The sequence below is a fragment of the Accipiter gentilis genome, chromosome 32 (genome assembly GCF_929443795.1).
Source record: "Accipiter gentilis chromosome 32, bAccGen1.1, whole genome shotgun sequence".
In the NCBI taxonomy this organism is placed as follows: domain Eukaryota; kingdom Metazoa; phylum Chordata; class Aves; order Accipitriformes; family Accipitridae; genus Astur; species Astur gentilis.
In genome coordinates this window covers 14,778,311-14,790,821 of record NC_064911.1, presented here as the reverse complement: position 1 = coordinate 14,790,821, position 12,511 = coordinate 14,778,311, and the positions used below count along the sequence as shown (strand labels likewise).

General features: G+C 36.7%; 1 protein-coding gene across 10 annotated transcripts in view; it reads right to left on the bottom strand.

The window, feature by feature from the left end:
- DMD (dystrophin) overlaps nucleotides 1–12,511 on the bottom strand; it is a 1,191,992-nt gene that overhangs the window by 716,286 nt on the left and 463,195 nt on the right. For all 10 annotated transcript variants that reach the window (XM_049835325.1, XM_049835324.1, XM_049835302.1 and 7 more), the window contains 4 exons: nucleotides 11,301–11,471; nucleotides 8,836–9,018; nucleotides 7,212–7,346; nucleotides 6,292–6,441 (listed from right to left, as the gene is read on the bottom strand). In XM_049835325.1, the coding sequence (XP_049691282.1) occupies nucleotides 6,292–6,441; nucleotides 7,212–7,346; nucleotides 8,836–9,018; nucleotides 11,301–11,471 (639 nt within the window). The remainder of the gene's footprint in view (nucleotides 1–6,291; nucleotides 6,442–7,211; nucleotides 7,347–8,835; nucleotides 9,019–11,300; nucleotides 11,472–12,511) is intronic.

Below are 12,511 nucleotides of genomic sequence, written 5' to 3'. Positions count from 1 at the left end.
ACCGAGGTCTACAGCATCCTGATATTCAGAAAAAAATCACCATTTAAAATAAGACACAGAGAAAGTTCCATTCTTATCAGTCATTAAAATAAGCACTTGTACTTTCTGGAGAATTCAATACACTGGACACGATTTTGGTGCTAAATCCTTCTGAAAAACTACTTTTACAGCAATAGTTGAAGCTTTGAACCTTTGCTAAATTCTGACCCTTGCAAACTACTGCTTGCAGCTAGGCACTTGCTTCAGTACAGATAAATTTGCTGCCAGCCTCAGGAGCAGCCTGCATGCATGCAATGAAGCAGTTATCACTGCATGGAAACTCACAAAAAGTCTTAAAATTCTATGACAAATACGTGGTGATTGAAAAATTGTCATCTCTCTGCTGATATCAGCAGAAACTATGTATATCACCATCCTGTTTTAGAACACAACTGGAAAAATTAAAACATTCCCAAGCTCGTTGATCAAATATTAAAGCAGATAAAGTTAAGAAAGAATTACAACAAATCCTCGCTTGAGTCTGGCTGAATTTCAAACAAATATGAAATCAGAGAAATGTATATGCATGCTTGTGATATCTTTATGCGCACACAAAGTAAGTACGTACACGCACACACACAAAGACAAAACATTCCCCTTCCATTGTCCTCAGAGAGAATCTGATTACAGCCTGAGAACCTGAGCGATATTTTGTATCTTCCAAGTGGGGTGAAAGTACACCTTTTCCAAAAACCGTGAACAGTTTAGACGAATGAACGGATGATATCAGAGCAAGATGTGAACGCAGTGGTACAAGAGAAGGATTTTTTTGGCGGTGGGAGCAGAACCACACAGCCAAATGCTGGGAAATGGTACCTCCGCAGTTATGATGATTTTCTCAGATATAAGCGGGTGTTGCTTTAATTTTTTGGTCCACATTGCTTACTGGGAACAGACTCCATCCTGCACGCTCACCTAAAGTCAAGCCTCTACCCTGACCCCGTTCAATTCACACAACAAATGTAAGGAAAAAGCCTTCGCAACAATCTTATAAAAGGTACAATACGCTCGTATAACGTAAGATATTTCTACAACACACAACAGCTGACTCAAAAACCTAATCCTGTTCACTCAGTCGGGCCCTGGCACTACCGCTGGTATTGTAGAATATTTATCAATTCAATCAGGAGAATGCCACAATATGGAGGAGGTTTCTGCCTCTCCTTCGGTAGAAAAGAGACTTACTGACGGAGGTAAGCATTAGAGGGCTTTACAAAAAGGGGCAGACATACTACACGCATCTGTAAACATGACTTTCAAATTTGTCCATAAAGCTATGTCTGTGCATGTGAAAATCTATATATGCATATTTCTAAAAGACACATGAAAGTTGAAATTTTAGATACCTACAATATAAAAATATTATATTTTATGGTGTTCTGTTTTGGGGGGAGTTGGTTTGGTTTTTTTTTTCTTTGTTTTTTTTTTTGTTTTGTTTGGGTTTTATTGTTTGTTTGGTTTTTGTTTCCTCTGAAAAATTACGGTTTTTCTATTCCTCTGTGGAAAAAATAGATGGTTTAACATCGCAGTGTATAAATGGGTCTGAGGACGTAACAGGAAGCTCTAGCTCTGCTATCAGATCATAGTCAATAAAGCTGAAGGCTTTGGTCTCTAAAGGGAAGTGTCTGACAGTTAATTGCTAAATAGGAAATCTCAGGAAAATAACCAACTGTTTAATTATTTCTGAGCCAGTGAAATGTTGACAGCTGTCAAGGAAAATAAAAACAAACAAAAAAAAATATCTGCTGTTAGGCACTATCAAAATGAAAGAGAAAAGAAGAAATATTCATGGACTGAATTTTGTATTAAATTCTCTACAGTTTTGTATAGATTTTTAGTTATTTTTTATAATTAAGCAGAAGGTTTCATTTTTATAATATGGGGTATTGCATAAATCTTTTTACAATTTAACAAAGATCAATGGTAAAGGCAGGAGATGGTAACATTGCATAGTATCCATATAAAATCCCGTATTAAGGGAAAGGCTGCACTGAGAGGCGATCAAATATCAGGAAAGCTGGAGGTGCTCAAACAGTTGCTTACGACTATAGCTCATTCTTTGATGTTGAATGTTATAAAGCTATATTTACAGACATTGCTGCTTTTTCCTTAAAGAATACATTTCATGTATTTAATGACATTAGTCACACATGCAGTTACTAAGATGTTGGTTAGGGTTTTATGGTTAAAACCAAGTGGAGTTCTGTTGTTGAGGCAGTACTCAGTACTTGTGCTGTGGGAGAAAAATAGAACAAAACCTTCTGAAAATTTTAGCACTTTTACTACAGGGTATATTTATTTGAAATGCAGAAGCAAAATCATTAATTAGCTTGTACGTTATAGCTCATGGAAATGGGTCTGTTAAAGGCAGAAATATGTTAGCTCTCTTTTTTGGCTCAGTTATGCTCTCTAATTATTGAGAAATGTTACTGCAGGGTAAAGTTAAAAAGTTAGAAAACTTTAAAATTCCTTCTTAACTTGTTTAAATTACTTTAAAATGTAACCTAATTCTTGGTGTTACAATGGCTGTGACCGAGATATACTACAACATCTCTACGTTTTGCAGCAAATTGTTAATGTGTTAATCTCCGCTTTGTGTTTGGAATCAGAGTGGATTACTGTTTAGACTTAAACTAGAAACACCTTTTATATCATTCAAAGCATTCATTTTGGGCCCAGGAATTTTTAATACCCTCCAAGCCAGAACTAACTCTTCTGCAAATTCTAGTAATATTTCACAGCGTGTTTTTAAAGTAAGCGGCTACAAATATTTGACCTTTCAGCCACAAAGTGATATTCATCTTTGATCAACTGTATTCCAAACCGCAAACTATACCAAGGAGGACTTCTTTATCTCTTTAGGTTATCACTGCAGACAGATGGTGCCTCAGAACTTGTAAAAGCAGCCCTCTTAGCAGCCTTCAAAGCAATCGCGTGGAGATGGGGCATGAAGAATTCTCTCTCCTCTTGAGAGGAGAACAAAACAGAAAAATTGTGTCAAATGATGGATGTGTGCTCTTTGAAAGAAACAAAGGGTAATCTTGAGGGGAGTCCAAAAAGAAATTAAGAGACAGTCCCCAAGAATAAAAATCTAATCTAGTGTAGAGCTCATCTGAACGATGATGTTTTGTACAGTTTTTTGCAAGCGTAGTCAAGAATATCTAGCTGACGTTTTTGAAGTTGCTGGACAGGATGTAAATCACTTTCAGCATTACAGGGGATGATAGCCACTTGCAACGTTAGCTTGAAGTTCTTCAGGCAACAGTGTTTTTTAGATCCAATATATAGAGTTGTAAGCGAATCAGTCCTTGAAAACGAAAGATAGGGTATATGTCGCTTATCGATCAGCCCCAGATGTTCAAAAGCAAACTAAACACACTCAGTCTTTGTTAACTAAAGAAGATAAGGCATACAAACATAAAGCCATTATCTGCCTTTAAAAATTAATCTCTATCTCAGTAGCAATGCTGTATTTTCTTGCGGCATCATTCATATGGTAGTGGTTGGTTTGATTGCTTTATTAATAGTGATTAAATATTTCACATATCAGTTTCTGCCCACATGAGCTTATTGTCTTGGTAATTACCTGCACAATTATTCAAATAAAAATAAATAACTTAACCACATTAGGATAGCCTATTAGTCTGTCTGAAGTAGAAGTGACCTTGAACACAAGCTGAATAGTGTTATGTGCCTGCAATGTATTTTTATGCAAGGAGAGTGCATGCTGTTTGGATTTCAACAGAGCTACACAAACAGCGCAGAAGATTCAGGGTCGGGAATCTATGAAAAAACTGTGTGACACTTCAGTGGAAAAATTAATAAAACATTTTGTTGTAGAAATCATACAGTAAAGACGCAGTGTGACTGACTCACTTGTGATTGAAATAGTTTCTTTACAGCTCTTATATTCATAGACAGATCTCACTATTAGTATTTGACTACTAAATATCAGATCAAGCTTTCAAATAAGGAGGGGGCTCCCCCCCCTTTTGGTCTATATTTAAATTAAATTGGAAAGCAGTGGATACATTTCTATTTTGCTTATATATTCATCCACATTTTTTCCAGAATTTCACGTCTTCATGTTGTACTTTCACATTTAACCCCTACATCTGGCATGAATTTTGATTTAATGCCTATTACTGTGAAGACTGAATAGTATTCATAGTATTCATACATGACTCAGCAAGACTATTTGAAAATCCTGTTTTCACACACTGGAAGCCCTCTGCATATTCCTAGTTTTCTCCTCCAAGACAGGAAAAAACCAACAGATGCCAAGAAGCAGAATTCTAGGGAATGTATCTGCTTTCAAACAGAAGTCAGATGTAAAAAAAAAAAAAAAAGAAAAAAAAATAGCAGGTACACAGAAAGTTATGTTTAGTTTTCTATTATGACACTGCCCAGCAACATGGCATTACGTGAACGTCTGCACTGCACCAGAACTACCACCGGGTAGTTAGCAGAGGGAACCAGGCACTATCCCTCCCCATCCTTCAAGTTTTTAAGCTCAGAGCAGCTGAGGACCATTCCTTAATTTTTACTGCAGTGTTTTTACTTCCACTGTTTTCATGAACAAGTACCTTTCAAGCACCAAGGAAGAAGCAAAAATGTCATCATTGTTCTGGTAGATTGTTATCATTCTAACACATCTGCTTTCCCAAAATCTTTACTTGTGCATCGTTTATCCCATTGAAACTGAGTAACTTTTGACTGTCTTTGTAGCTCATCTTTGAACGTGTTCTGGTTCCAATCATAAAGAGGGTCTCCGTGTCCTTTGCTAGGTCTTTCCCTAATAATTTCTTTCTGATCTTTACCAAGTGCTGAGCTGACATCTTCCTGATATTTCTCTTCCCAACTCCAAGATCTTCCTTCTGAACAGGAACAGTCAGCTCAAAAGTTACAGTCTCCTATATGAAGTCAGAAGTCCTCCATAAGTTTCATTTTTTCATGTATTTGCACAGAATACTTCTGTAATTTAACTGCCTTGTTAGTTTGTCCTGTAAGGTTGTTCTGTGTTTGTTTAGAGTTTGTTCCCATCTTTGTCACTAGTGAGCTACTAGTAGTTGAGCTATTTCCTGATGTATCCTTTGGTTGTCTTAAAATTCCTTAGTGAATTCTCTTTGATCCTGCCATTATACACACACATTTGTATTAGTAGGCACATAAACATATGTTAAATAAACTCCCAGTGTTAAAAGTAAAAATTCATGCACAAGTATCACAGTTTTGAATTGATTTAACAGCAAAAAAGTATACTGTCCCACTAGCGGGATCTGTCAAAGGACTAGTAAAACTTTTTTCATGGAGTCTGTAGCAAAGATTGCTGGATTTGACTCTCCTTGTGCTAATCACGTTTCTGTATTGAAGTGTCTTTATAAAATCTTGCATTGATACAAAGACTCTTATTTAGTGTTTAGTAAGGAATACATCTGTAAGAGAGTGTTACTCCTATATTTAATTTTGAAAATAGTTTGCTTCTCAGTAAGAGTTTTGTCAGAGAAAGCATGTCTAAGTATGCAACTGAACATTAAATCCACTAGATGATCACTTCAGTTTTGGAATTTTAGGGTTCCCTGTTGTACCGGTTTTGGCTGGGATGGAGTTAATTTTCTTCACAGCAGCCTGTGTGGTGCTGTGGTTTAGACTGGTGAGCAGCGTTGATAACATAGGGATGTTTTAGCTATTGCCGAGCACGGTGCCTTCTCGTTCTCGCTCTGCCCCTCGCAGTGAGTAGGCTGGGGGTGGACAAGAGGCTGGGAAGGGACACAGCCGGGACAGCCGACCTGAACTGACCAAAGAGCTATTCTGTACCACACAGAGCTGTACTCAGCAATAAAAGAGGGTTGGAGGGCAGTTTTTCCAAAATTGCCATTGCTGGGGGACTGGCTGGGCGTTAGTCTCCTGGTGGCGAGAGATTCGTTTTGCATCACTTGCTTTCTCCCTTTTTTTCTTTCACTTATTTAATTGTCTTTATCTCAATCCCTGAGTTTTCTCACTTTTGCCTTTCCAATTCTCTGCCCCATTGCGCAAAGGAGACGTACGGAGTGAGCGAGCAGCTATGTGGTGCTTTGCTACCTACCAGAATTAGCCCACCACACCTATGCAAACTGTCCACTTCTAAAGTAAGTCTTTATTTGTGTACTATTTAGGAACTATACCAGCAAAATAACTTTTTTTTTTTTTTTTTTTTAATGGTGCTAGACTGTCAGCTGCTTAATGGAAAGACAGGTCAATTATTAAATATACCTCCTGCTGAAGTTCTTCCCATCGAGTATTGAATTTCTCAAGTTTCTCATTGATCAATTCATCCAAGATTCCACCATCAGTTAAAGTCTGAGCCAACTCCCGAATCTGATTGCGATTATCTTCTGGATGTCTCATTAAACGTTCCAAAGACTGAAACAAGGCCAAAAAAGTAGTTTGTTTTCCTTTCTGCAAATAAGATTCTACAGAACCATCACAACTCTCCTTAAAAACGTAAGAAACTTCGCATTTCATACACAATAAAAGTAGAGAGAAAAGATAAAAATATCTATGTCCCACATCTTGACAACAAATGTTTTGTACTACTTATTACTGAAAACAAAGAAAGATTTTTCGCAAAGCAATAAATTGGGTGCTTGATTTTAAAAACATGGACTCTGCCCAAATAGTTCAGTGGGAGTATTTGTGTACTTAAAAATAAAAAACTTGCTTCATTATCTGAATGGATGAAATTTGACAGCAAAAATGCATTATCAATGTAACGTTTTGTATTTTGATCCACTAAGAGTATTAACTTAATTTCTACAGATTTGAAAGGTTCCATGAATAAAAATTAAGTAATAATAAACAGAGTTGCAGTGCTAGGATGAAAGCCTGCTCTCTCTGAAGGCTTCAGCATTTTTTTGACTGGCTTAAGTGAGGCCATATGTTTTAAGAACATGTATTTTCTTGTCACCAAAAATTGTCTGTGAAATCAGGCATAACACATTTAATTACTCCGTTTCACTTAGGTGGATTTGAATTGAAAACTTCATTTGTTGAATCAAGTGAGAACATAGGACTTTCCAAATATTCTGCATCTTACTCATATGTAATGTTGATTCATAATTTGTTTTGCATGTAATGTGATTTACAATTTATCAATACCTGATAAATGCGATATTATTTAAGTCAGCACTTACATCTAGAGACTCAGAAATCTCTTCTGCACCTCCCTGGATATTTTCCGTTGCCTTGAGTTTCCGTTCAATCTCATTCAACCATTTATTTTCTGCCTCCAAATACGACAATAATTCACGCCAACATGCCCATACCTCCTGATGGAGAAAAAAAAAGTTTATTGAGATTGAAAAGCTCACAACTAACTTTAACTTAATAAAACATTGAAAACATTGCATGCTTTATGCCCGAAACAACATGGTTGATATCTGATGGTTACAGTGCCCTAGAGTTGATTTTTTCCCCAGTAATTACACGTTCCAGATAATATAATACACAACCAAAACATTTTGATTAAACAGAGTAAAACCACAGAAGATAACATGAAAGAGTGATCACTTCTGCAAACAAAATACAACTTGAATCTTCCGTCTCATGAATTATCCACTTTATATGCTTTTCTGTAAAATTTTATTGTAATATGTAAAAATGCAAATTATCAGAATTTTTAAAGACTCATGTTAGAAGTTTATGTCTTTATTACAAGATGTAGTTAGGTTGCTTATATATTCTGTATATTAATTACTTAAAGCACAGGTTCATAAAATATCTAAAAAACAGCTTTCAAAAATTCTGACTGAAATCTCTACGGAAATTAATTCTAAACCACATTTAGTGCAATTTATAGACCACTTAAGTGCTGGAGTAATAAACATAATGTTGTAAAATGGAATTACGTTCTCATTCTCCTGGAATTAAATTATTGCCTAATATTTTATTTTTACAGTGCCTGAAGATACTTAAATAAGCAGATAAAAACGGCACTTTATACACAAGCAAAACATTTAAACTCTCCATAAATCACCTTTTCATTGTTCCTTTTTATGTCAGTAGAAGTTGAAATTATTTTATTGAGATGCATTAGGCTGTTTGTAGATCAAGTTTCCCAGAGTGCAATTCACACAACATCATCATCAATGATCAGGGGAAATAGAGATTACCAGCTTAGTATACACACTTTTTCCACAGTGAAATTTAGAGGAGATAAATTTTACCCAGGTATACGATTGTCCTGTACAAAGTCAGCCATCGCAAATTAGTTCACAATGGAAAAATAATACTGAATTCACTGTGACCACTGTATAATATGCAAACAGTCCTATGGCAAGAATCTGTAGCGGAGTTGGCCAAAGTGGCAGGGTCAACTCAAAACGCATAAGACATATTCAGCTTGCCAGCAGATCAAATGCTGCTCCCGTGCTGAGATAACACCACGTGTCCAGCTTCAGGGCCGTTGAATCAAAATCCTTAGCCATGGAAGAAAGCAGCCTAGAAAAGCTGGTGAAAACAACGTCTCAGAGTTGCTACAGAAGCCAGATATTTGGCTTAATCTCAGGAGGGATAAGAACCCTGAGCAGCCATTGCTGTCTCCCACCTAAGGGACATATCTGAGGCTTCTCTCCAGCATGTATGATTCTCAAAAAGATTTAGGTATATGGCTCATACCATGTAGTATTTGGTATATGGCTCATAAAGCGATGAGAGCCTTGGGATACTCATGATCCCATATGATAGCGCATCTTTGCTCTCTACCTTACTTTTGCAGTTAGAAGGGCTATAAGTACAATGACTGACAAGATATCCAACCTCCAAAGTTTTGCACTTTCCATTCAGTCTGCTGCAGAGTCGCTGGTAGCTGGTAATTAGAACATCGAGCTCCTTTTTCAAAGCCTCATGAGCTGCAGGTGGAGCCTTTGCTATAAAATTATTCACAGAATCAGTAATAAGCTTCACTTTTACTTCTTTCTGCATGGCTTCCTCCTTTGCCCTCTGGAAAAAAAAAAAAAAGTTGTAGTCTGGGTTTAAGAAGGAAATTTATTTCTAATAACTCTTAGAATTCTCTCTGACAGAATTAAGTCCGAGGGGAAAAAACCCAAACAACCCCACAACAAAAAAACAACTCCAAGAGCCATTAATTCTCAGACTTTCTGACTCCCAACCCCCTTTTTTTCCATTTTGTTGCTAATGCTCAATACTCAACACAATTTAAGATCACAAAACTATTTAGTTTTCTGGAGCTCCCAGAACAGTAAAACATTTCAGTATTTTTTTTCCAAGAAATGCTCAAAATACTTTTGCCTTAATACCTTATGAACCACAAATGAAAAAACGAAAAAAAATTAAATCTTTTGTGTTACAAATTCATGTACCCAGGTTTAAAGGCACAATCAAAAGCAGCAAGACAGAAAAAAAAGAAAATAATTCTGTCTGATTTTCCTCTCCTTGCCACTGTCATTAACCTGCATTTAAAGAGAAATTGCGGAAATAATTTTTCTCCAGTGTATATTTCACACTTTTATCAGAGCATTAATGTTGATTTCATTCTTTTACTTTACAGAGGCAGAAAAATCAGTGCCATTATCCACCGCCAGTGAACATTAACCTAACACGAAGAGAGGATAAAGTGAAAAGGGAGCATCCTCCTAAACAGCACTTTCTGTGTTAGACCCTAGGCAGAGACGTTTAATAAAGGACAGACATAGGAAATACAAAGATCCAAGGCACACAGAGAATCACAAATGGATGCTGAATTAAACCCAGTAATTAACAAATCCTATGTAAATGATCAGGATCCACCAACCTGCCACCTTTTCCCTGTTTTAGTCGGTGCAACCACAACAACCGATCAATCCAATGTCCAACTTTCTTCCTCCACCTTTCGCTACTCTCCCCCTTGTTAAGCCATCTCATTAATAAGATTGTCATACCTAGCGTTGTTTCCTCTGAGTGCTTACAATGGGATCGTGTCTATGACTGGAGTCATACCAGTACTGGAAACAGAGGGATGGTATACAGAGCGTCATCAGTGTGTACTGGTCTTCGCAGGAATTTAAGCTGAGAACTCCCTGGCTCGAAAATATTAAACCAAAACCTTGTTCCTGACAACCTTCTTTCTCTCTGGGTCTGAGGGAGTCCATGAACCAGAATAATTGGGATCACAATGAATTCTGGTCCAGATTTTGCCTGTTGTGTGACAGGAGAGGTGGCTGCAAGCCTTTGGGGAAAGGATCACCAGGAGCAGGTGAAGGGATGTGTGATAAATGATCTGGTTATCTGCATAGGTCGAGGTATCACAGGCTGACATACCTGTACTTCACCTGGAAGCACAGAATATTCACTAGGAAATCCATCGTGGGGGTTGTGTCGAAATTCGTACATTTTACCCGTTTTATTATGCAGTGCAATGTATAAATGTGAGTTCTATTATTTAATTACTAAAAAAGAACTGTATCTCTAGAGCAGATGTTTACTTTTGATATATTTGTCTCATTTACAATGAATTGAACTTGTTCCACGTATCTCCATATATTCTGTATATTCTGACTGCCATCAAGTCATTTCTGCCAGTCAATAAAGATATCATCAGTTGCCAGGTCAGATACCCTCAAGCACTGGCAAAACCCTATCGACAATGAAGAGTTTGCAAACAAAGTGTTGGATAGATTGTTAAGACCATATAACCTGACTTCCTGAATAGCACAAACCAAACAATTCACTTCTGAAATAAAAATCAAGCTCCCATCCAGTGGCTGAGCAAGAGTATATTAGTGTTTTTGTCCGCAGGCCATATTCATCCCACATGAAAGAAACATTATTGAGACCAAAATATGCTGTTCCTATATTGCTGTATTGAAAAAATAATAAATCATGCGTACTTAGTACATATCAACATGCATCCTGAAGCCCTAAATCTTTTTTCTTCTCTGTCTCTAATACAAAGAGAAGACAAAAACCTGATTTCATTCTATCAGTTAACTGTTCCTAATAACTGAATCTTAGGAATAATTCCTTACGTAAAAGAATGTTGAAGCTGCATCAAAATCAAGTATCCAATGAAGCAGAGAAAAAAAAAGCAATGCAGTATGGCAAAAGATTAAATACCTTCCAACATATTCCAAATAGAAATTACTTCAAGCCACCTACTACTTTAAATTTTAGGCTAACAAGTAGATGTCAAAAGGCTCTTTCCTGAAAGAGAGAGTAGACTTTCTCTACAACGAAAGCTTCAGAAAGAATTTAAACGCAGCTCAAGGAATTAGTTCATCTTTTACCTTCAGTTCCTCAACAGCTTTCTGTAATTCCTCAGGTGTTTTATACTCAAAATCTCTTTCCAGATATTCTTCCTCAGCTTGTGTTATCCATTCATGCATCTCTGACAAATCCTTTCTGAGACTCACAGTCTTATCCAAACCACCTTTTAATGCTGCCTTCTTAGCATAGGCCTTTAAGAAAGAAGAGATTACATGGTACTTGAAGCAAGGCTACTGTACAAACATGACAATATTTTAGCCTGAAAAGAACCAAATTAAATCCTATACTAATAACATTGCTGTAATTAGGCAGATGTTAACAAGTAATTAGATAGATATTAATAATAAATAGTCCCAAAAGTATTACACATGTGCATACATCCTTTTTTTTAGTGAGTCATTGCTGCGCAGAATGAACTCTCAATAATCCTAGAACAGCACTCTACACCATATGCTGAGGTCATCAGAAAAAAAATTGAAAAAACATCACCCAGGGACTATTTTCTAAAAGATGTAAAAAGAACAACCACAGGAGACCGCAAAAGTGCATCCAAGGATGAAGCCAGAGGCTCTTGAGCTCTAAAGTCAGATGACCTTCAAACCAGTTTGAATGCAGCTTGCTAGAGAATAAAGCAATATGCTTTACTACTTTCTTCTACTAATGAAGCCATTATTGAATCTCTCAGAAAGGTGTATATCCTAAAAATAGGTAAGTGAAAAAGGAATCACCTACTGGAAGAAACTACTTCTCTTAAAGGGAAAAATACTTTTGTTGAATCCTTTGCCAATCACTATATAGTGGTCATATAACTTATGTCATACAGCTCACATATAGAACTAGATGATATTTAAGGTCCCTTCTGTCCCAAATGATTCTATGAATTGTGCATCAACTTATCAAAATTGTCCATAACTGATTCAGCCACTGGCTGAGCCATTTTTCAATGGTATAAAGAAGTTTGCAAAAAACCCAGTTAGTTGTACTGGTACTGTTTTTCAGAGTTGGGCTTGCAGAGCTGATCGCTCCAATATCCTGCACTGTGAAGCTACTTCAGTAAATGTTATTTTCAGTAACATCAGGAGGAACTGTGTCTTAGTATTTGGTCTTCGTTTCTGACTGTTACTGGTTTTGTTACTCATCCTTCAGGACTGGCTGCTAAACATAAATGTTGTTCTACATAAATGTTGTGTTACAGAACAAAATAGAGTAACACTAAAAAGGGGATGTTCAA